At 38.7% G+C, this 24,061-nt stretch overlaps 1 protein-coding gene across 5 annotated transcripts in view; it reads right to left on the bottom strand.

Annotated features, from left to right (window-relative positions):
* Window positions 1-24,061, bottom strand: part of PCSK2 (proprotein convertase subtilisin/kexin type 2) — a 103,217-nt gene that overhangs the window by 40,081 nt on the left and 39,075 nt on the right. For 4 of the 5 annotated variants that reach the window (XM_077175967.1, XM_077175964.1, XM_054630206.2 and 1 more), the window contains 3 exons: window positions 13,069-13,182; window positions 11,536-11,644; window positions 9,437-9,474 (listed from right to left, as the gene is read on the bottom strand). The exons of the other annotated variant lie outside the window; for it this stretch is intronic. In XM_077175967.1, coding sequence (XP_077032082.1) covers window positions 9,437-9,474; window positions 11,536-11,644; window positions 13,069-13,182 — 261 coding nt within the window. The remainder of the gene's footprint in view (window positions 1-9,436; window positions 9,475-11,535; window positions 11,645-13,068; window positions 13,183-24,061) is intronic. 5 annotated transcript variants of the gene reach the window in all.

Below are 24,061 nucleotides of genomic sequence, written 5' to 3'. Positions count from 1 at the left end.
ATTGCTTCTATTGGGAAAGAAACAGAAATTGTGAACATTATACTTAAATCAAAGCAATCTGAAAGGGGTTTACATAGCTGCCAAGAAATAAAATATTAACATGAAGAACATAAATGCATATAAATAAAATCAAACAATGCAAAGCAAATAACCATGCCAAGATGAAGTGCCTGTAGCCATGATATTTTCTGAAAAATTCTTTCCTTAGGATTTTTTTTCCTGAGAAGCTGAGAGGCCTCAGGAACAAAATGTAAACAATGATTATCTGCTGCTGTGGAATGCAACAGGTGGATCTGTGATTGGTCTCATGTGGTGTTTCTATTTAATGTCCAATCACAATCCAGCTGTCCAGACTGTCTCGGTCAGTCACAAGCCTTTGTTATCATTCTTCTTTTTCTATTCTTAGCCAGCCTTCTGATGAAATCCTTTCTTCTATTCTTTTAGTATAGTTTTAATATAAGATATATAATAAAATAATAAATCAAGCCTTCGGAAATATGGAGTCAACATTCTCATGTCTTCCCTCATCCTAAGACCCCCAATGAAGACCACCACAAGTGCCAGGATGGAAAAGACTGAATTCATTTCAAATTAACTGAATTAAGTTACAGGTACAGTGAAGGAGAGGTGTTTAAAGTATTGGTGAATATCTGTAGCTTTATTTACTGTATTTAGGTCATTTTGATTACAAAAAAAGGGCACTACTTGTAAATTCCAGGTCTCCTACACTCTTTTACTTTGCAAGACTGGCTTATCCAGATGGTGTTGGGGAAGATGAAACAGGAAAGCCTTATAAATATGATTGCCTGGCAAAAGATTTTGAGAATATAGAAACTCTAAGCAAGACTGAAATGAAAGCAAGCTTTGAAATACCTTAGTTACTGAACAACTGGAAAACAATGGTGTGGCCGGCTGAAAGTAATCCCCTTTTGATGAAACAATACCCTCTGCCTGCAGACAGGTCCAAGGGTCAGAGCAGACCCTAGTAGCTTAGCAGAAGGGGTCCAAAGAGTAGTTCTTAGTGTTTAAAATGTAACACAGTAAGATAATGTAGTGATTCTTATAGGCTGTATGTAAATGCTATAGGATTTGTATATTGTACTAGATTGGTTAGTGAGAATTAGAATATTCAACACAGAAGAAGATTTATTGTATTGTAACGGGAACCTCTCTCTCTTACCCTTTTGCTCTTTTACACTTTTGCTCTTTTGCCCTTTTACGCTCTTACCCCCTCATCCTCTCTACCCCTCTCTTCTCTCGGGCTTACTCCGAGCTGCAGCTGGAAGCTCCCAGCAGGGCCCTGCACCCACGCCCTTTGCAATAAACCACAAATTCCACGACCTGGCTTCAGAGATCTCTCGTCTCCATCCATCCCAACCGTCCTACCCCCAACACTCCTAGAAGAGGAACTTGGCCAAAGCTCTCCTTTTAAAAGTTGAAAGTCCAGTAGTTAAAAGTGGGGTTGTGACTTTCCTTGTCAAAATCACCACTGGGCCCAAAAAACTCTCCCTAAACCCCATGAAATTTTGATGAAGCTTTGTGAGGGAACAGTGCTCCACACGCACCATCTAATTCAGACTTCCCTGGTGATACCTTGGTAACCAAAAATAACTACAGCATGAATTTTAATTAAGTTGCATCTAAATGTTGGTGGATATTCAGGGATTTCCACACCGGTTAGAGTCTTAAAAAATATCAGCAGCTAAATAAGTATTCTTTGAGAAACAGAAAATTAAGGCTTTCAAACGGAAAAATCTTTAAAAATTGTTTGGGCCATTTTCAATGCAAAATGTATTACTTTCATTCTGGGGAAAGGAAATCTCTTTTTTTCAATTTGTTGAACTTGATTTTAAAATTACGTGGTGTTCACTGCCTCCAGGGACCATGTGTCTGACCCTCTTCTCCCAAGTGCACCAAGCACCAGAGTGGGATTTGATTGCTGCTGTTTTAATTCAGCACATTCTGGATGTCAAATATTTAAAATTAGGTTGAACTGATACAAAATAAAAATATTTCACTTTCAGTTTCCCATGGACACTTTAATGTTATAAAAAGGCTTACTTGGAGAAACCCTAGAGAGAGACACAAGCCAATTCCAAAAACATCGGCTAGAACTGATGCAGAAATGTCATCTGCTCTTTCATCCTTGTGCATTTCTCATTTCAACAATCTTCATTTACTTTCCCTAGATGATGCTTTAAGTGAAAATTAATACTAGTGCTTTATGATTAAAGCAATTAGCCACCTTACACTTCCTCAGTGTGCAACTGATTAAGTGCATTGGTTATAGAGAAAAATAAACGCTGCAGACAATGAGTGCTTGTTGGCTTGCACAGTATGTATCTTTGGCACCATCTCACATTGCTTGCACACCAGGCATGTATTTAACTTGAAAATTATCCCTTTCAGGTGGTTCTAATATAGAATAGAGCTGGAAACTTCTTGCTGCATACATTGATCAGAAAATAATAAAGGTCAAATGCAACTACAATATGTGAGTACCTTTTGATTCCAAAGGAACAGTGTTTTGAGGCTATTTTATAGCCAGCATAAATCAGTGCATCCCCCTGGAGAGACCAATATCAGTGGCACAGTGCCAACTCCAGCTGCATGGATGCTACTAATCACTAAGCCCCATGTCTTGTCAAGCATTCAGGGTCATAGATCTCTAAAAATGGGCTTCAGCAAAGCCATTCACATAACAACTTTCAGTAGATGAAATCCAGCTTTCAGCTGTAAATACAGCTCTGTGACACAAATCATCTCCCCTTAGGGCAATCACACCTCCCTCACAAGTCACAGCCTCTTTTGCAGAAAAAGCCTCTTTCTGTGCCCTCTGGCCATATGAAATAATCCAGAGGAGAAACAGTCTTTATGATAAAGCCCCGATCTTGGTCTTATCAACCAAACAATGCAAGGTGGTCTGGAAACTCAGTCCCTCTCGGAGACAGAGTGCCCGAATACCCAGTCAGCTCACAGCCGCCGCAGGCTACGCTTAGCAAGCTCAGTGATTGTCAGCACTTTTGTGATTATCAGCTCTCTTAGGACTTCAACTCTTTGCTTGCTCGCTAGGGCACCTTGGCTGAGGCAGAAGCAGACACGAGAGAGGAGAAGAAGTCCTGGTGGCTCCACAGCGATGATTTACTGGGGAGGCTGTGAAGGGTTCCAGTGATAGCTCTTCTTCTGTCGAATGGGCTAAAACAGCCCCTTTTTATAGGGTATAGGGGGATCCAAACTTGTCCAATAGTAGGGGTCAGGGAGAAGTGGCCTATGAGGTTACATAGATAAGCTATGGGGTGGGGGATCGAAGACAGGAGCTTATTTTGCTGTCTCATCATGATTCAGCAGTTCCTACTGTTACGTCTCAATCCTCCATGGAGATCTCACCAGCTCCACGGGGTCTGCTACAAGCCTTTGCATTCTTTCTGCTGTTCCATCTTTTTGATTAAGTGGAAAGCTAGAGATTACGATTACAGAAACTTTTTACCTTTCATTAAATAGGAAGACACTGACATCTCCTTTACACAGGCTTCTCTCCCCCATTGGCAGTGCTCATGTTAAGCAGCAGTAAGGTACAGAACAGAGGAACTGTCCAGTCATCTTATTTAGACTTCAATATACGAGTACCAGTGACATGTTCCTTTAATAGCAGTTACTGTTGGGAGCAGGCAAGGACTGTTTGTAGAAGCCTATTATGTTTTCCAAGATTTGAAGCATTTTCTGTATGTGACTAATTCAGGACACCCCTCCAGGTACACTGAGAACCTTATATGCCTGGCTGATATGATCAGAGAGGGCATCATCTCTTTTTTAGCCTTTATTATGTTCTGAGGAAAAAAACCAAAACAGATTGCACAGAGCATAGAAATGAGCCCAGAAGCTGATCCTGCACAGAATAACAGAAAAAAAAATAGCTACGTCTGAAAGAGAATTTAATTATTATTCCAGTAACTTCTAATTTTTTCCAGTGAAACTTTATTGTCATGCATGTCCTGAGTAATCATATTCTAAATTCTAAAATAAGCCCTGAGCTGCCAGACGCCACCTGAGCAGCATAAACAGCCCAATAAAAGGCTACCAGTTTTGACTGCTAAGGCATCAGTCAGCCTCGCATTTTAACACTTGATCCATCCTTCCATCCTGGCAAAAGAGTGGCTTCATTCTCAGCAATTTCTTGAAGCAGATTGTGGCAGAAATTTCATTAACAGCCTTCATCCATCAGTGTTCTAACTGAATTTTCAGTGCTAGCAGAAGGATGTATTGTGAATTTATCCCAGGATTTGGTTGATATTTTTAGGTTTTATGCTAGTGTTTATTTTAGAAAACGTATTAGCAAGACCCGAACTCCAAGGCAACACCAAAAAACCCAAAAGAAATCAACCAAGCCCAAATCTAATTAGTGATGTGCTGAAACAAGTTATTATATTATTTTTTTATAATAAATGCTTTTTTAACATTACAATTAAAAATAGATGCTAGCAATTACAGTCAGCACATAGAGTTTTCCCATAAAATACCTTTCATATATCAGAAGTAAATGTTTATTGAAATAAAGTGTCTAGTGCATGTGCTGCATAGCCCTTTGAAATGCAGTAGGAAATGCAGTCTGTCTCAGAGTCTTTTGAAAATCATGCCACGGGAATCAGATTTCATAAAGCTGCCAGATATCATTCCATGACACTAGGCCAGTAGGAACCTGACTCTCCTATGGTTTGTGTTTACAATTCCTGAGGATTCCCTGGGTTCATATTAAGTGCAGAGACACTGGGAGCTTTTCAATCTCTTCAGAGTGTTTCCAACAAATTTTGCCCTGAAAAGGGACAACATTTTTCTCCCCACCAGTTATATGTGGACTCTACTGGACTCAGGAAAAAAATCAGCTGGGATTTGGGGGTGGGGGAGTGGTGGGTCACCAAGGCCAAAGCAGTGTGGATCAATAAATGTCAGTGGAGCTTTGTCAGCTCTACAAAATCCCACAACTATGCCCTAGAGATTTTTACTGGAGATACTGATGGTTTGTACTGGTAAATCATTGCACTCAGGCTCATGGCTACCAGAACAGTTTGCTGGTCCTTTTTGTGGTGTGCAGGGAGGCCAAATCATACTCAGAAATTCATGGTAATGAAAGAAAAACATGGTAATGAAGGAAAGACTTTCTAAAAGTAAGAAGATCCTTTGTGCTGTTGCTATGCTTTGTTGTACATATTGCAGTGCAAAATTTATTGCCTGTATTATTTCTTATTCGTTTTGTGGCTGTAAAGATTATTCAATGGTGTTTTTGTTCCTCTAGCAAACAATGGCAAATGCAGCTCAGAACAGAAGTGGAACATTTCCCTGCTTCACTGCTTATGTGATAATTATTCCAAAAATATGCTCCCACTCTCAGCAAGGCAAGGGGAGCTGTTACGGTATTGGCCGGAGACAAGTTATCAAAAGTGATGAGAGAAAGACTGCTTTCTGTTTGGAGATGCTGACAAAGCGGGAAGAGAAGATAGGTAAGGCAATCTGCTGTTCACATCTAAATGAGAAATGATAGATGACGAAAAACTTTGACTAACCCTGAGGTAAATCCAAAAAGTCTTCCCTCATGGCTTACATATGGCCTTTCCTGTGTACAGTTTGAGTGACAGCTGGCAAGGACCTTAGAAGATAAGGCTGCACTATAAGGACTTGGAGTACAGACAAGAAAAGAGAGGAGGTTTGGGGAAGGCTAGCAATAAACCACTGCTCAGGTTGATGCTTGTTTGTACATGTTACATCTGTGCAATTCTACAGAGTTCAAAATCTTTTCAATTGTTATCTATTACTAAGAAATGCTGCTTGATTCTCATTGTACATTTATCAATACTTGGTGAAAATGTTACCTATTCACATAGTCACCTCCAGTTTTCCTACAGTGTTTTTCTTGTCCTCTCTCTCTCCCCAGGTTTGTTGAAACAAGCTTTCAGTTTCTGGCAGAGTTCAGACACTAAAACCAGCAATTTTTCACTCCTGGCCCAAGTCTCTTGGTGGGATCCTGATTTTTCTAACTACTGCTAATCAGGGACAAACCCACTTATAGGAGATGATCAGCTCCCCACTGCTCCAAGTAGGAAAATGCTGCTACACTGACTTCCACCAGCAGGCAGCGGCCAAGGATAAAATACCACAATAAAAACCTGGTATCAGAGAGAGCTCAGCTTATGTTTCTGTTTGTGGCACAAGAAATCTCCATTGGCTTAGTTCTTTCTTTAAAATAGTTTGCTATGTCCATCCCCAAAAACTGCTTTTTTTCCCTTTTAATAGACATATCTCAGATGCAGCCCCTCTAACTTGACATTTCTTTCTCACTCAGATGCTGTATCTTGGAGAAATCAGTCCTGAAAATTGCTGGGTTTATATGTACATTATCATTTGAGAGCAAACCATGGTGTAGATTAGGCCCCAGCTTTTTAATTATCAGTTCATAATGAAGGGCTCTCTTAGTGGTGAAAAAAACAGTTTCCTGAAGGTTTCCAAGGTTCCCTGCAGGGTTTCCAAGCCTCAGAAGAAAATACAGATCATTCAACAATTAATGTCTCTGCATTCACAGTGTAGAATGGAAAATTCCAGCTTTGCCATAACTCCCTGATGCCAGGAAAGCAAGTAGATATACTGCAGCAAGCCAGGAGGCAATGGTGGGAGAGCAGTCCACCCACACAATGAGCAGGCACATGTCTTTCCATGTATATAAAAAGCATTAAAACCAGAAATGGATGATTCAAGCAGTAAATCTTAAAAAACTACAAAGAAAAATATGGATGGAAGGGCACTCCAAGTGATAGGTAGAAGTTCAACATCTTAAGAGAAAGTACAAAGTTTACTTCTTCAGAAAGATGTTTCTCTTCCCTGACCCTGCATTTCATCTAAGTGCTAACCTCCATTAAACTATTCAAGCAAAAAAACCAGAAAGTCAAAATCATAAAAGCCAAATTAAAATGAGGAGCCAAGGACAAAGTTTTACACTTGAAAATGCTCAACTGCCAAACCTACCACCTTTGAGAGACTTTCTAATTGCTCCCAATTTTCCAAGCAAGATGTACAGACACTGTCAGGGTATGGAGGCTTTAATACAATTGAGAAGCTTTTCATTTGCTAAAAATAAACAACAGTACTTCAGAGAAAGCTGCCCCAAAGTGCAGATATAGTGAAACACCAAGAATGTGATATAGGAGTTGTACAAAGATGACTATAATTGCTATGTCAGCTTAAGAGACTCGTTTCATTGCATTTTTACATCTAAACTGATATTTTCTTCAATGGAATTTAAGTCCTCATCTTTAGTTCATGCCCAAATTACTACCTACTGGGAAAAAGGCCCCCATGGCCTCTGAGAGACAGCAGAGGCTGCCAGAGCAGAAACTCCTGGGACTCAAGGACCCTGCAGCCTTGCAGGAAGAGGCAAAGTACAGGCGAACCAAGCCCTGCACTCGCTCTGCTGTGGTTGGGCAAGGAGATGATGGCAGGTTTTATCAGCAGGACAAGGAATTAACCTTGTCCTTAACCAGCCACCTCTCAAACACAGTGCTAGCCTAGGACCATAGACCTCATGTGAAAAGTCCTATTTTTGAATTTCAGTATTAAAGCCTGGAGGTCTTATTTCCTTCAAGATCTTTCAGATGGGATTTCTGCTGCTCCTTTAATGACTGTCTTACCAACCAGCCATTTGCTTCTGCATTTTGTATTAGCCAGTTAATCTTGGCTTTTCCCTCTACAGCCTGATCACTGCTACTACAGAACCTCTCCTCACTTGGACAAAGTCACTCCTGCACAAATCTTTTCAGATCCTTGTTTCAAAGTCAGTTTCCTCACAAGTCTTCCATGACTGCCATTAAAGGTTTGATGACCCCCATGTCCAGACAGCTTTTCTTTCCAATTTACATCCCAATATCTCTTACTCAGATTTCTCTCCAGCTCCATTACTTCAGGATTTCCACCATCATGTCTGCGCACTGCCCTTCTCTGTGTCATTTTCCACTAATTTCCAGAATATTCACTATTGCCACTCTAAAACCAATATATTTCTGCTAAACCTGACAAATATCCATAATTAAACACAAAATATTTTGGACTATATGTATCATTAAACACAAAATATTTTGGAATTAAAAGAGAAAGCACTATATTACAGTAGAATCTAGTTTTTGTTTGTGGGCATGATCCTAATTTCACTGTTTACAACAGAATTCTTATATCAGGTATATTGTGCAGACTTTTTGCTTGTGTATTTGAAACAGGATTTTTAGAAACAGAATATCCCCATATACTTTGTCTACACTTGCTGCTGAAAAGTGAATGTAGAGCATGTGCTTTGCCCACATCACATGCTAGAACATACATAGAGCACAATTTCTGAAAAAAAAAAAAGTCTGATTTTTAAAAAATTATTTATTTCTATCAATTTATGGGAGCATCCTACTGAGTTATTTCTCTTGGAAGAGAATTCTGCAGTCAGAGCACATGGTTTAATTAGCTGCTATTAAAGCCAGTTCATAAGGAGTAGTGAAACTGGCTAATCTGCATTCTGTGGTCAGCTGTATCCCAAATGCATTCTCCAAAGCATTCTATATCCACTTGTTATCTACCAAATGTGCTTTGCTACTTGCAACACAAATAGATTTTCATCCTGTGTGTGTTACTATGTTCCAAACTGCCCGTATGTAAAAATAACTGTCTTCCTCATTTTGGAGCTGTTCTATCCAAGTGGCTGACATTTTTTTCCAAAATCTCCATCTCACCTTGTTCCTCTTTTCATTTAATTGCAATTGCAAACTAAACCACATTGCTCAGCTGAAGCAGCCTGGCCTTCCCTCAGGAAGGGACCTGAAGATAGGAGTGCTAGTGCCAATGGAGTGTTGGAGGGAGACAAAGAGTTAAGAAAAGCAGGAACACTCTAGTCCAAAGGTCTGAATCCTGAGGTAGATTTGAGGAACAATCATTTGCATAGCATGTGCTGAGAATACACAATCTGGCCTGCACATGCTCTGAAGCACTGGATCAAAATACCTGGTATAAAGGAATTAAACTGCTCCTGGAGGTTTCAAAGGCTAATACACGTCTTGCCACAGCCCACAACTCCATGGCTCTCCAAGTGATAGGGGCATTCTGCATCTTAATAGCAGGACTTAGAGAACTCTAATTCACAGGTTACTCATTTCTGTCCTAAATCCAGTATTGCAAGCTGCAGCGTATTTAATGTGACACAAGACTGTCATTTCTCCACAAAGAGCCTTGTCACATTTCCACTCCTTGCATAGGTAGCCCCATTTTCAGTCTGCTTCTTTCAATGGGAAATGTATGATCACTAAGATCAGGAGTCCAGCAGTACTGCTGTTCTACTCCCTATTTAAAATTTTGTAGCAGAGACTATAGTAATAAGAAAATCCACATCTTACAGAAAACATGAGCATGAACTTACGTAGTTTGATGCAAGATCTGGATGCAGATAATCAATTCCTGCAACAAGACATGACAGAACAGAAACCAAAGGTTAAGATATTCAAAAAAGATTTTCTAATGATCACAGAACAAGATTCCTTTACAACCATAGGAAAAAATCTTGGTGAATAATGCAACTGATTGAAGTGAGATTCCAGTTTTTAAATGTGGACTTTTCAATCATTTATGTCAAAACCCAGATGCCATTTGAAAAAGTGAGCTCAATGACAAAGTTTACTGTTTTGTAGACTAGATCATATTTATTTATAAGGTTTAAATCACAATTTATCTTTGTATGAGTTTTGTCATCTCAAGACATACCAAAACTAACAAGATTAGTAAGCACTGATCAGTACAGGATAGAAAAATGAGTATTTTTAACCAATGTAAATTAAGTAGAAAATTACCTAGAGTAGACTTGGGGTGATCACTAAGGCAAACATTTCAGATTATATGCATGAAAGAGAACTTTTACTATTGGATTAAAGGATTTTAGCAAATATCTGTGTATAGGCTCCACATTTTGGTAGCGTGCTAAAGATTCTAAGTGTGTAATACCCATTCTATTGCAATAGAATGATAGAATGGCAATAGAATGGCAATAGAATAATAGAATACTCATTCTATTGCATGGCATCTTTCTATACATGGCAAATGTAAAAATCCCAGTGGATGGTGTAACAAAGATAGCAGATCTACGCTCAGCTGGGATAAGATGACCTATTACATAGCCAGTTAAAACATATAAAGCAAAAGCCACCAATCTCATGCTACATTTTCATCATCACCACTCAATCCTGTTTTTCTAATCACTTTCCCATTACATGATCTATTTCATTTGCAAGGAGAATGCCATATCATCACAGTTTTTCTGATGGAAAGATTACTTCTCATTCTGTAAGGTCCTTAGCATTATATTTGCCTTAGGAGACCCTTGTTACTGATCCAAATGGAAGATGGACAATAAAAATCTCTATGAAGAATCCTGTTATTCAGGTCATCTTTTTTAGAGTTCCTAGAAACAAATTATAAGGCAAATTACTCCCTTCTGTGAAAGCTGTATCTGATGGACCATCAGTTTTATTGACGCAAAGTTCAAATAGTTTGCCATCATTCCCCTGACAGTCATGCCTTGCTAATCTGAAAGCCAGGTCCTGCCTCTGTGAGATCAGTGAAACTATGACACAAGAGGTCATCTCTCAGATGAGATCAATCTTTCACCAATACATAAATCAGGTTGCTCAAGACTTAATCCAACCTGGCCTTGAACACTGCTACAACCTCCCTGGCAACCTGTTACAGTATCTCACCTCCCTCATAGCAAAGAATTTCTTCCTAATATCCAGACGTCTGAGTCTACTTTCTTACTTCCACAAAAACCTTGCCATAGGAGTAAGCAAGTGAGGAACAGAAATAGGTAAGGACAGATCCTGGCTGACTCTAGAAAACATATGTTGATACAGACATTTTATTTATTTTTTATTTTATTCAGCCCCATTAAAGGAAAACATTCAAAATTTATTCCAAAGAAGAGAGTTGAGAGACTGCATGGAATTCCTTTACTTCAGTAAGAACCCATAAGTAGAAGAACTGTAACTTCAACTGTACCTTTTATCTTCATCTTTCCTGAACTTAGTCTGAAACTAGCAATATATCTAATATGCAGATCTTCATTGATATTCAGTATGAAAGTGTTTAATTATTTCCGCTATCAACGATGACTGAAAAGAATGTAATCCAAAAAACATTTTCTTTGGTATTTTTTGTACAGCAATTTCCTCCTCCAGTCAGTGCCTACAGAAATCAAGGGGAGTTTCTCCTTAGGTTTAATAGCCATTACAGTGTGCCCTGGAAGATATCTGAGTAATAATTGCAAACTATTTCTAATGCTTGGATATCCATTCCTCAGTACCCCTATCTTTGTATCATATTTTCACTGAAGATCTCAAAGTATTTATAGAGGCTGGAAGTCTCACCACTACAAGTAGTTGATTATTACTTTTTAATCTTTTTTTTTAACTTCAATTAAATGAAAAAAGTCTACCTAAAGGATTAAATTAGTACTCAGTCTTCACTTACCATCATCCATAATTCCTATGGTTACTCCCTTCCCTGTGTATCCCAGCTCCCATGCTTCAGCTACATTAAGGTCAAGTCCAGGAGTCCCATCTGCTTGACCAGTGTTAATCTAATACATCAGTGAAAAAAAAAAAAAAGGTTTTTTTACTTGACTGACATATTTCCACAGCCACTGGTTCTTCTCTTATGCCTCTGCACGCATCTTTGGTACAGAAAATATATTCCATATGTTTTTGGAGTATGCATCTGTCCATAATCAAATCTACTGAAATAATGCAGCTGTAAAAAAAAAAACCAAGCAAACAAAAACAACAACAACAAAACAAAACAAAACAAAAACCCAAACCAAACAAAAAAAAAACCAAAAAACCTCCCAACAACAAAAAAAAAACCTGAAAAATCCAACACTAGCAAAATTCAATTTTTTGTAGTTTATAAGATTTGGTTAAACACAGAATCTTTTGGACCCCAAAAAAGGAGTTTTCCATTTAACATGTCAGCCAGTGGATCAATCTAGGAAAAAAGTTAGAACAACTGATTTTACACAGGACTTTTTTATGAGCAGGAAATACTTTTTCTTGAAAGCAGGGATCTACTGTATAGCTTCCTAAATTTTTGTTATTTTTATCACCGCAACATTTTGATTAACTACCAGAAGATAAGTGATGTAATCCTCACTTTAGTTTATCGACTCATCAAGGATAAAATCCCATCCATGCTAATCTGCCTCCAATTCATTTGAAAACTTTTGCCTCAGGAAGAAAAAAAAACCTGCAGCCATATTGGATGGATTAATGAAATATAAGAAATGAAATAAGAGGAAGAAACATTACTCTTAAGCAAAAATACCCTTCTTAAGTTAACAAGGCAGTACTGCATTTACTGAGTATTTAATCATAAATATGTTGCAACAATAAAACTGACCAGAATTACTTTATCAACTTTTTAAATTAAAAAATCATTTCAATTCCAAGTAAAAATATAACTTTTCTTTCATGACTAAAGACTTCTCACTCTAAAAAAACTGACACAAAAAAACTGAAACAATTAAGCAAAATATTAATTTCCTTTGACATTAGCTTAAGCCAAAATTCACCCATTTTCAGCTGTTCTTTTTTTGACAAATTTTATTCAAATTTCCATAAGAAAAGCTTTAACTTTTGCTAGCAAATACATTTTAATTTTTGTTATAATTCCATAACAATATTTTACCTGGCAACAGCTCAAAGACATGATTCATATGCAGTTCTAGGGGTCACATCAGCACACCAGCAATGCCCACAGGACATCAATACAGTTCTCTTTCAAGCCTTCTAAGGATCTTTCCATTGACTGAAATGAAATTTATCTCTTGAAATGTGCTGGATCTTCCCAACATAAAAGGGGTACAATTAAAACCAACACAACAGAGCCTTGGATCCATTCCCAAGTCCTGCATTTGGAAAGAACTGCTGGAAAACAATGCAACTGCATAGAACGGCTTGAATGCCAATTATTTAGTTATGATTACTGTGATTTTCTCTCAGAACTTACCAGGTACCACTGCTTTGTAAATAAAGGATCATTCATGTTGATGTCAATGTCATTGATGTCTCTATATCCTCGCTTCCTTCGGATGAATCCCTCCTGTTGCACAGCTTTCCTCACCTGGAAGGGTTAATTTTTACATCTTTACCTCAGCATTCCTGACACATGTAAAAAGCTTATTTTAGACTTGTTTTCATGAGTGATAAGGGTTATGAAAACACACTATTTGTGTTTGTGTCATTCATTTGCAACTTCTAAACCAGGGACTGATTCCAGTCAGAATTTACAAAGAGGTAGAAAGCTCCAGGACTACTGCAACAGCTGTGAGGGGAAGAGACTCCCCCAGAGTGACCTATCTGGAAAAAAAACTCAGCTTGAACATGTTTTAGACACCAACCAATCAGCATAAGAATGAGCCCCTCTCCAGGCATCACTATTATCATGAGTCCTCTTGTCACAGTTGTATTTTCCATTGCCACAAAAATAGAAGCTAAAATTATTTAACAAATTCCAAATATGTCACAGCTCCAAGCTGTAGACGTTTGTCAAAGTGAGGAAGCAGGTCTCAACCACACTTCTACTTTTCCAGATTTTTCTCCAGGGCATTAAAAGACCATTAGATAACCTTTCCTGGCTGATAGGGAGGAACAATCTGATTATTTATGCCTCAACATTATACATGAGGTGAAGGACTCCTATAGGGGCTGTACACGTGCTGGCAACCTTGTCATTTTATTGTCATCCAAAAAATCAATCAAAAAGAATCCCCCCGACTCCCCTTTTTACACCAGGACAGGACAATGCCAAAGAAATTTTCTGGGAGAAAAAAATCTGGTCTTGTGAGCTTTCGTCATACTTCTGAGGCTCTCAAAAATGTCTTGTAAAATTATCTACTTTCAAGGAATATCCTTGCACTAAATAAGTGATAAATAAATATACTGGCAAGGAAAACTAATGGCAAAAAAGCCATTAAACTGACCACACTGGCTGAAGTATAGGATATGAAAACACAGGTTATAAAACACAAGTCATTACAGATTTTCAGATATCCTTTTCTTTATGCACCGCAAATCCACAAGACATTTAAGGAAGCACTGTTGAATATAAGAAAAGTTAAACATGCAAATATCTTTGGAGGCAGGAACTTCAAATGTCAGACCATAACCATCTTATTTGTACACATTTAAAAGAGCCTTCCTAAAGGAGACCACTCAGTGGCTGTAACTGGAGTTGTAATATTAGTAATATATTCACAGACCTTGCAAAAGGTGCTGTCAACTTTGGCATACTTATTTTGCACTCTTCAGCCTAACACCTGAAAACAAGACAGCATGAAGAGTACTAAAATTTAATTGTAAAAAAAAAAAAAAAAGAGAGAGAAAAAGAAAAAAATCTGATCAAAGAGGAATTAAAATGAAAAATTATTAAAACCATTAAATACAAGAAGGCAGTAAGACTCCCTAACATTTAGTTAGGTGTGTTCTTGAAAAGAATCCATGGTTATTAAATAAATCTAATAACTCAGAGAACAACTTCTACATGTGTGATTTTGGCATTTCAGATTAAAAATGCATACATATGAGTTACACTACTGTGTCATAGCAACTTTATATATAGAGTGTCAGTCAAAATCAACACAGGAGAAATTCATCCAAAGGTCCAATCAGATCTTAGGACAGTTGAGTCATTCTTGGAGGCATCTTTCTATCTCAGTTAATTAAAGCATGCGCATAAGAGACAGTGCTCAGTGAGGTGACTGTGACAGAGGTGAAACTGGGATCTAACTGATGGGGGCTAAAAGCTGTTTTCCTCACATCTCTCTTGTTTCACTATAACCCCGAAAACCTAATACTAATTCACAGAGAGTAGGATAGGGCACAGCATGGCCTGAAAAGGCAGTGTCAAAGGTTTCTACCAATATACTTGTATGAATTCTTGTATGAATTTTACCTCCTTAACTAAAGACACCAAGTGGTAATATACTGAACTGGTTCTTTCACTTATATGTGTGCATCCAATACTTTTGCAGGTTCATTAAAAATGGAACAGATTGAAAGTAAAGAAAAAACCTAATATGAAATAACCTGGTAAGAGGGCAGTGACTAAGCAGGACCAATACAAGGTGTACCTCATGGCACCAGGTCGCTATACACAGTAAAGAAAGGTATAAGCACAGTGTTTGACAGCTCTAAGACAAAGCTCAGTGATGCCATGGAGACAGAGCAACACATGTCGCTCTGCCTCCCCCCTCCCAGCCTCTCCCTTGCCTCTCTGCTTGCCACTGCAAACCCCAAGCTGTCACCAGAGAACATAATTAGGAACAGAAGACAAGCCTCATGCAGAGGGATGCCAGAGAAAAAGATTTCAGTTGTTTGTGCTCCCATGTAAGCTTGCTGGCTCTGCAGGACCTGCCTGCATTAAGGCACTGAATTAGGATTAAGTACAAAAGGATTTCTATCAATTAAAAAGCGATGCTGGGGAGCCCTGGCTTGTCTTTTAAGACAACGGAGAGGAAGAGAGAGAGCAATTTGCAGAAATAGCACAGGCTGTTTTCCCTCTTCAGTATCATCTCGTTTGTCTGATTTGTTCCATCTTCACAATACAACATAGTGTATTTTTTGTATAACATTATAATTTCCTGAGACAAGGAAATACACCCCTCAAAGAGGCATAATTTTCACTGAACTGAAACCACTCTGCAGGCTGTTTTCTAAATGTTTCACTTGGAGAAAGGGCAAACAGGATGCCACCATCCACAGAAAGAACACTCTCAGAAATTCTGGGACCTCCTTTTCACCTCAAAAACAAAGGGGGTTTCCTCATATTTGCAAATAACAGTAAATCATACAATTGAATCTGGAAAAGATCAGGCATTTTTGTGGAGGAAAAAAAAAAAAAGAGTTGAAATTTTTGGAAAAGGTCTTGTTAGCTTTTTCCATGAGCTAAAAATTGCCTTAGTCAGCTGGCTCGCAGCATGATCTTAACCAGCACAAGGTAAGAATTTGCCTTTTTCCTCACAAACATGTCTTTAGAAAGCAATGAGCCCAAGAACAGGTAACATCCATATATTACAGAAAAAAAGATCCCTAAAGAACAAATTTGGAAAATGATAATGCAAATCCTGTGATCTGTGTGGAAAACGGCCCATTTAGGGCTGCAAACAGCTGACTCAGTAAAATCCTTGTCTTCTTGCTAACTGGATATCTATGTTAGAAAAATGCACTTTTTTTCCCAAGAAGGAAATTTCTGCTTTTATATGTAGTCTAGATCAGGAGAGGGACTGCATCTGATTCTACTTCTGAAACAATAGTAGGCGTCCCCAGTAATACAAAGGCATTAAGTACCACATCAAGGTTTCATAATCACATGAAAGAACATGTCTGCATGTCCAACAGTAGAAAAGTACTGGAAAACATTCTCATCTTGTAACATCCATAATCCCATCGGCTTGTGTGACATTCAGACTTGGAACCCAGTCCTCATTCCCACGTACATTGCAGCCTCAAACCAGCTTTTAAATCCTTATTTCTCTAAGTGAAGCAGAAAAAGCAGCATTTATAGGACTCAGGCTTTTGATAACAGTCACTAAATGATTCAAGCCTGTGAAGTATGATATTTATTAGAACCTAGTGAAACAAAAAGATTTTCTTACAAAAATAGCATGAATTTTACCATCTCAAAATCAGGCTTATTTATCTACAATAACAGCCTTCTGTTTATTTCATTCCTAAGTAATTTCTTGCTTTTTCATTAGGATGCAAGTTTAAGTACAGATCAGAACCTAAGCATCTACTTTATTAGCATAAAAGTAAATTATGAAAAATTTATTAGCTGTGTTGTAACCAGAATGAAGGTCATGTATCAAAGCCCATGGATGGCTTTCTTTACAAGGAAAAAAAGGTTTCAAGTATTGATTTTCATTATACTTCTGCATGGTGCATACAGTCACTTAGATGATAATAAACCAGCAGGATACTGGATGCAAAACCAATTAACAAAATAATCAATTGACTGCAGTACTGCTCTGGAAGGGCAAGGAACTGCAGCACTGCACTATGCTCTCCGCTCCCATGAATGCCAAGACAATCAGCTCTTCATTTTAAAGGAACAGGGTTAATTGCACCAATGAGAACCTGCAGTTAAATGACTCTGTTATATTGAGTATAAATGACAGATTTGCTAAATCATACCAGTGGGTGTACAAAAGTGGAACAGTACCCACAACTTGAACCTCTAATAACAAGAACTTCAAAACAGGAGAATTTGAATCAAATTCCAGAGGAAGAAGGCGGTCCCAACTGATGACATCAAATAGGCATGTTGGGGGATTTAAAAACCAACAAGCACATAGCAGTGAGCTGATGAATCAAAGGAAGTAATGGTTCTTTTTTCTCTGAAGCCTCAGGGTTAATACAGGTCTGTTCCTGAAGGTGAAGTAAGCAAACTGATAGCCTGTATTTTTGAAGAAGTCAGGCTGGTGGTCAGAGTCAGGCCCTATAAACTGTACTAAAGATCAACATCCCTTGAAGGTGGTTTGGGACAGTGTGTCCAGATGCACAAAGGCATCACCAAACAAACCACCTCCAGATAGTGGAACGCTGTACTGACTGTTGGCAGCACTAATGTCTCATATCCCAAGAAACATGGTGGCAACAAAAGAGAGAAACAGAAAAGTTCAATTGAGCCAGTGATCAGCACATCCAACCTGTTGGAAAACATACCAGTTTAAAAATTTTTGTATAACTTTAGTCAAGGGGTTTTGTTTGCCTTTGCCTGGGGAAAAAGAATTTTAAGCTTCTTTCCAGGGCATTGTTCCTCTAGATGAGGTCTGATGAATTTGACATCTCAACAGACTGGGAATAGCCCAAAAGATAAAGAGCCACCAGTGGCCATCTATGAACATCTACCCCAGACTCTACCTCTGGCAGAGTTGGAGACATCTCCTCCAGAAAAGACTGGTATGAAAATCAAAGAATGAAGATGTACTTAACATCAGAAGCAAAGAAATATGGATACAATAGGACACCAAGTACTAAGAATTACACAACTTCAGACCAACGAACACTGACCCAATTTGTTTCCATGAGTTTTGACTGTATGAAAAATCTGAAAAATCTAGTATATGTCATGTGTCATGGAATGATTCTCTCTGCAGAATCAGGCTATGCGTGGATGATTTCTGTGATACATCTTGGCCAGATAATAAGGTAACACCTTGACTCTCTAACGTTAAAAATGTTGTTAGACAGTTTTTGCTTTTTCCTGCAATTTCGGTGACAAACCCTTTAGAAAGTTACGAGAAAGCATTCACAAGCTTTTAGGGGTATTATCCATAAATGGCATCCCTTTGCTGCTAAAGCCAATGCTAAGTTACAGAGTGCACATTTTTCACCTCTGATTTCTAAATTCTTAGACAAAGATGTTTAATTTTACTATTGATTCCATCTGTATCATGAGAGGTGTATATATTAGAGAAATACAATGTCAGAGAAGATCACCCATCTCACATTCTACATTTTTGTTAAAGCTACTAAGTAATCCATTTTTGTGTGACTCCCCACTACAAAACAGAAGTAGTAACACTGAAGTTCCTCAATAGTAAAAAGAAAAGATCTACTTGAACTGCAGCAAGTCAGATGAACAAAACAAAACTGAATCACTTTTAAATGGCGATGGGGACAGCTCATTTCTATAAATGAAGTGATAACCAGGGGTGAAGAGGCTGCTAAACACTATTCAGACAGTGTATTGGGTTTGAACGGCCAGCAGTGTGGCTGCAGGGGTGGCTTCTGTGAGAAGCTGCTAGAAGCTTCCACCATGTCAGAGACAAGCCCTGGCAGCTCCAAAGAAAGACTTGCCACTGGCAAGCCTGGGACAACCAGAAATTGTGGTAATACAATTAAGAAGAAAGAAAAAAAAAGTTATTGTGCAGTTGTAATTGCCAGAGAAGAGTGGGGTGAGAACATATGGGAAGAATAACTCTGCAAACACCAAGGTCAGTGGAGAAGCCAGGGCAGGAGGTACCCCAGGCACCAGAGCTGGGGGGATTCCTCTACAACCTGTGGTTCAGACCATGGTGAGGCAGCTGGGCCCTGCAGCCCATGGAGATCCACAGGGATGCAGAAATCCACCTGCAGCCTGTGGAGGAGCTGGGGGTGCCTGAGAAGAGGCTGTGACCCTGTGAGAGGCCCATGGAGAGAGGAGAGACACGCTAGAGCAGCCTGTCCTTGAGGGACTGCACCCCATGCAAGAGTGACCCCACTCTGCAGTGGTTTAGGGAGGACTGCTGCCCATGGGATGGACTCACACTGCAGCAGTTTTCAGCAGCTGCTCATGAGATGGACTCAGGCTGGAAGTTTGTGGAGAACTGTCTCCTGTGGGAAAGCCCTCACAGTGGCATGGAGAAACAATTCCTCCCTGAGCAACCAAAGAAACCACAGGTGATTCACAGGAATGGGGTTATGGTCAGTGAAACTGACCATAACCCCATTCCCTGTCTCCTTGCACTGCTGGAGTAGGAGGTAGAGATGGGAAGGAGGGAGGGGTGAGGGGAAGGTGTTCTTAAGGGTTCATAATCCTGCTCTGATTTGGTTAGTGTAATAAATTCAATTCATATCTCTACCTACAGCCTGTATTGTCCATGATGTTTGATGAGTGATCTCTCCCAGTCCATATCTCAACACATGAACCTTCCTATGTTATATTTTCTCTTCCCTGTCCAGCTCTGGAGAGGAGTGAAAGGCTTTGGCATGCACCTGGCATGTGACCAGGGTAAACCCATCACATACAGCAATGCGTTAAATTGATGCCACTTGTTGTGACAGAGTTGCATCCATCTGCTCAGTTTCAAAGTTTCTGAGCCTGTTTTGTGGCCCAGAAAGCACAAGCAGGGATATTAGAGGGTTTGTGAGTGTCACTGACCATCCAGTCCTTATTAATAAAATGAGAACTGCTCCTCTCAAGCAAACTAATGACTTTCAAAGGCTCTCATGGATCTCTCCATACCTAGCAACAAGACACTGTTGCTAAACGTAGATGTTTCTGGAGGATATATTCATAACAATTTCTCCAAGTTTCTCCCCAGCTGCACCCTGGCGAGTGTTTTGTACAGGGACTTACCCTATAGCACAAATGTAACAGCTGATCCAGCATAAATCCTGTGCTAGAGAACAAATCCTTAGAAATCTGGTGGTTTATCAACAGAACTTTCTTTCCCTACCACGTCTAAGCAAAGGACACATATACACAGATACGTTTTATGAAAAATCCTTTCATTAGGATTTTTTCTCCTGAGAAGCTGAGACGCCTCAGGAACAAAATATAAACAATAATTATCTGCTGCCGTGGAATGCAACAGGTGCCTCTGATTGTGTCGTGGTTGTTTTTAATTAATGGCCAATAGCAGTCCAGCTGTCTTGTACTCTCTGAGAGTCATGAGCTTTTGTTATCATTCTTTTCCTTTTCTTTTCAAGCCTTCGATGAAATCCTTTCTTCTATTCTTTTAGTATAGTTTATATTATATAATATAATATATATTATAAAATAATAAATCAGCCTTCTGAAACATGGAGTCAGATTCTCGTCTCTCGCCTCATCCTGGGACCCCTGTGAACACCACCACACACATGAACTTTTTTTTTTTTCATTTCAAATATTTCATTAAAGGAAAAGTGCATCTCCTTCCATAAAATACTTGTATCACTCTTTATTTTTAAATGGTTATTTTCACAATGATGAGCACAGACAACATGAGAATTGCTTTGATTTATAGAAGTAACATTCCCTGTAAAATAGCTCTTTTTCATTATTTTTAGGCATCTCTCTACCTTGCTTTTACTTTTTTGTTACTAGTTGAACCCATGTCACTAGATATCAAGGACCTCCTGTGTATTTTTATTATCACACTTGATTGTTCTGGACCCGTTCTAGTTTTACCCTTTCTGTAACCAGCCCCATTTGCCATCCCAAACATGTCTTAAGCTTACACAGATCATCAGCAGATACATAAATGTCTGGACACTAATGCTGTCCCCGAAGTGATCCCTCTCTTGGCATGTCTCCTAATTTTTATTTGACTCCGGCTTATGTTCCCTGAATTTTTCCTCTGTCCCTCTAAACTTGGTATCGCAATGTGTCACACTTGTGGGTGAACAAAATAGGAACAAAACACTGTACAAAAAACTCTAACAAAAGACTTACTGATTGCATTCTGCATTAAAACCTGGCATAGCTGGGACTGCTCATTAACTTCTCTGCAAAAATCACAGATAATCCTAACATTAGAGGTACAGCCGTTTAGGAAACCACCCCAGAAGTTCATTATCGATCAGACAATAGTAAAATATGAAGCTGAACAGCCTGAGTTCAAAGGTTTCATACAGGCAAATAACCTTTCTTGATGAAAACACAACTTACAGGACTCCAGTTTCAACCAAGTTCCTTTGTTTTTTAAAAAATACACAAAAACTTCCATCCTTCTGCCTTTTTTTGTTATCTTTTCTTTTCCTGATATTAGTTCCGTTCTTGGTAAATAAGGAGCTTTTGAAAATAAAATAAGAGGAAAGGAAATCAATATTTTTGTCCATTTAGCAGCCCTCTCACAGTTCAGAGACATTCAGGATACAGAGAGTAAAGAGACAAGGAATCAATGCGTAAGAGGAGACTGCAGATCATATTCAACCTGCTCAGCTAAGCAATCAATAGCTCCTCCAGCTTCTACTTTGAAATGCAAGTGAGCTGGTCAAGCTGCAATGTAAAATCAATGCTGAGTGTGGACAGTCTACAATGGAAAATGCCAATTTGGTAAAACAGAAATTTTCATAGGATCATGCCCTCTTTGACAGATTTTTTCTTTGCCCTGGGGTAGAATTTATTAAGGGAAAACACTGAGACAGAGGAAAAAGCCCTGCATATCTTGATATTCTGTGCACTGCCTCAAGTACAAGCAAACTGGTTCATACCTCTACTTTCTCTTCAGTTGGACAGGAAAAGCATATCAGGATCTACACTATCACAGGTGCTGGCTATTCTCAGCAATGTGTTTCAAATTTTTTTTCCACTTCTTAGACAAGCCAGCATGAGAGCAAGAGCATTTCTGAAATCTTAAGAAGTTTCCAAAGGAATGAAAAACTTCTTCTTATTCTACATAATACCAAAAAAAGACAAAGTAAATTATATTTTCTTCCACGTCTTCTTGCAAGATAGCATGATAGTCACTTCAGTTACAAAATCAAAGATCTCTGTAAGAAAGAAATTCCCTGGAGTTGGGCTATAACTATACATTAGTCTTTCCAGTAGATATGCAGAGACTGCAAACCACAGGGACACTTTATCGGCAGCTTCTGGGTATATTTTGCACTTTGCTGTGTCACCAGTTATATGGGTCAAAGAAATGATCAGCCTTTCCAAATCAATCAGAATAATCACCCCTTATGTGGGTATAAACAGCATGCCTGGTGACAGAAAATAAAATTGGGCCTTTTGAATATAGGTCATTATCAACTGCAGATCCTACCTAGCTGCAATATTAGGAGAACTGTGACTTGCAGAAACTTTATCTTATATTCCTTTGCCAAGTACTGCAGATATGACTTTCCTATAACATTATGATTGGAAAAAACTAAACTTGCCTTCTTCTTCTTCTTCCTCAACAGTGAAAGTCTTTTTAGAGTGATTTTTACTTATTACAAAGAACACCACCAATCTTTGAGGTGATAACCAGATTAGGTCTAAGTTTTCTTTGCACTCTCTCTGTAGTATAAGAAGGGTTTTAGTTTAAATGGAAATCAGGCCCAGATCACATTTAAGATTGCAAACCTTTTGGCTGTGTCTGTGCAAAGAAGACAGATGCTCATATGATGCTGAATCTTCTAATTTAATTATTCGCTCTGTCATCACTTGTAACTTTGGACCATTTCTTATACCCCAGGGCAGTCATCTAGCAATGGACTTCCCTCCTACTCCACAACTCACTGGTCCTATAAGGAGATATATTCTACACAATCCACCTTTATATAACCACCTTTTTAGTGATTCCCTTAGTACAGTAGCTACTTCCACACAAGCGATGAATAGATCTGATAGATCTCAAGAAAAGAGGAGTGCTCATAGGCTAAAGATTTCTCTAACCGTTGATTTTAAGTTAATTTATTTCACAAAGCAAATCTTCAGATATGTGGGACTGTGAGAAAATACCACTTGGAGAAAAATCAGCTGAATTTAGTTTTTATGGGAAAACTCACCCAAAAGGTGAAGTTATTCTTTTTGTAGAAAAGTTCCTTTGACTCACCCTACCACAGAAGAGACTTCTTGTAAATGTGTGAATATTTGTGCTAATGCCCAGACATATTTGGAGTCATAAAGCACCACTTGAAGCAGCTTCACCTCTAACTTCATGTATTTCCTTTGTAAAGATGCAAATTTGCTTTATAAGACTTTGTTTCAATATATTCCATATGGACAGATTAGAAGGGCTTTGCAATACACCTGTGGAAGTAGTTTAGGGAAACTGAGTCAGCAGGATGAAGTCTTAAAACTAAGTCTTCAGCATATGCTGAAAATACACCCCTTGGTCACCAAAGTGATTCTGCAATTCTGCAAGCCAGCTTCTGACCTTTGCTATAACTCATCATACTTCCACTTCATTCTCCACAGCTTCCTTCCCACTTAAATTTTATCTAAATAGCTTATCACTCACCTTGGACCATCTGCTTGGAAAATTTTAATATGCATTTTCTCTCACACAATTACTGGCACACATTACCCTTGTTTCCATGTTACAGGAAATCCTCCCTAATGTCTCACTCACAGAAGAGCTGCCTGTTGCCCTGTCCTTTATGTCATTTGTTTTGCTCTTCATCTGTATTCCATTTCTAAACCACTTCTGAGTCAAAAACCCAGACACTTTTATATAGCTGACCCCTAAATCAAATGACAGCATTCAGTCATGGTTACCATAGCAGGATCTGTAGGGGACTTCCCTTATGCCTGGAGCTTAGAA

The sequence above is a fragment of the Agelaius phoeniceus genome, chromosome 3 (genome assembly GCF_051311805.1).
Source record: "Agelaius phoeniceus isolate bAgePho1 chromosome 3, bAgePho1.hap1, whole genome shotgun sequence".
Classification (NCBI taxonomy): domain Eukaryota; kingdom Metazoa; phylum Chordata; class Aves; order Passeriformes; family Icteridae; genus Agelaius; species Agelaius phoeniceus.
The sequence above is the reverse complement of the archived record's forward strand: the minus strand, read 5'-3'. Positions and strand labels throughout refer to the sequence as shown.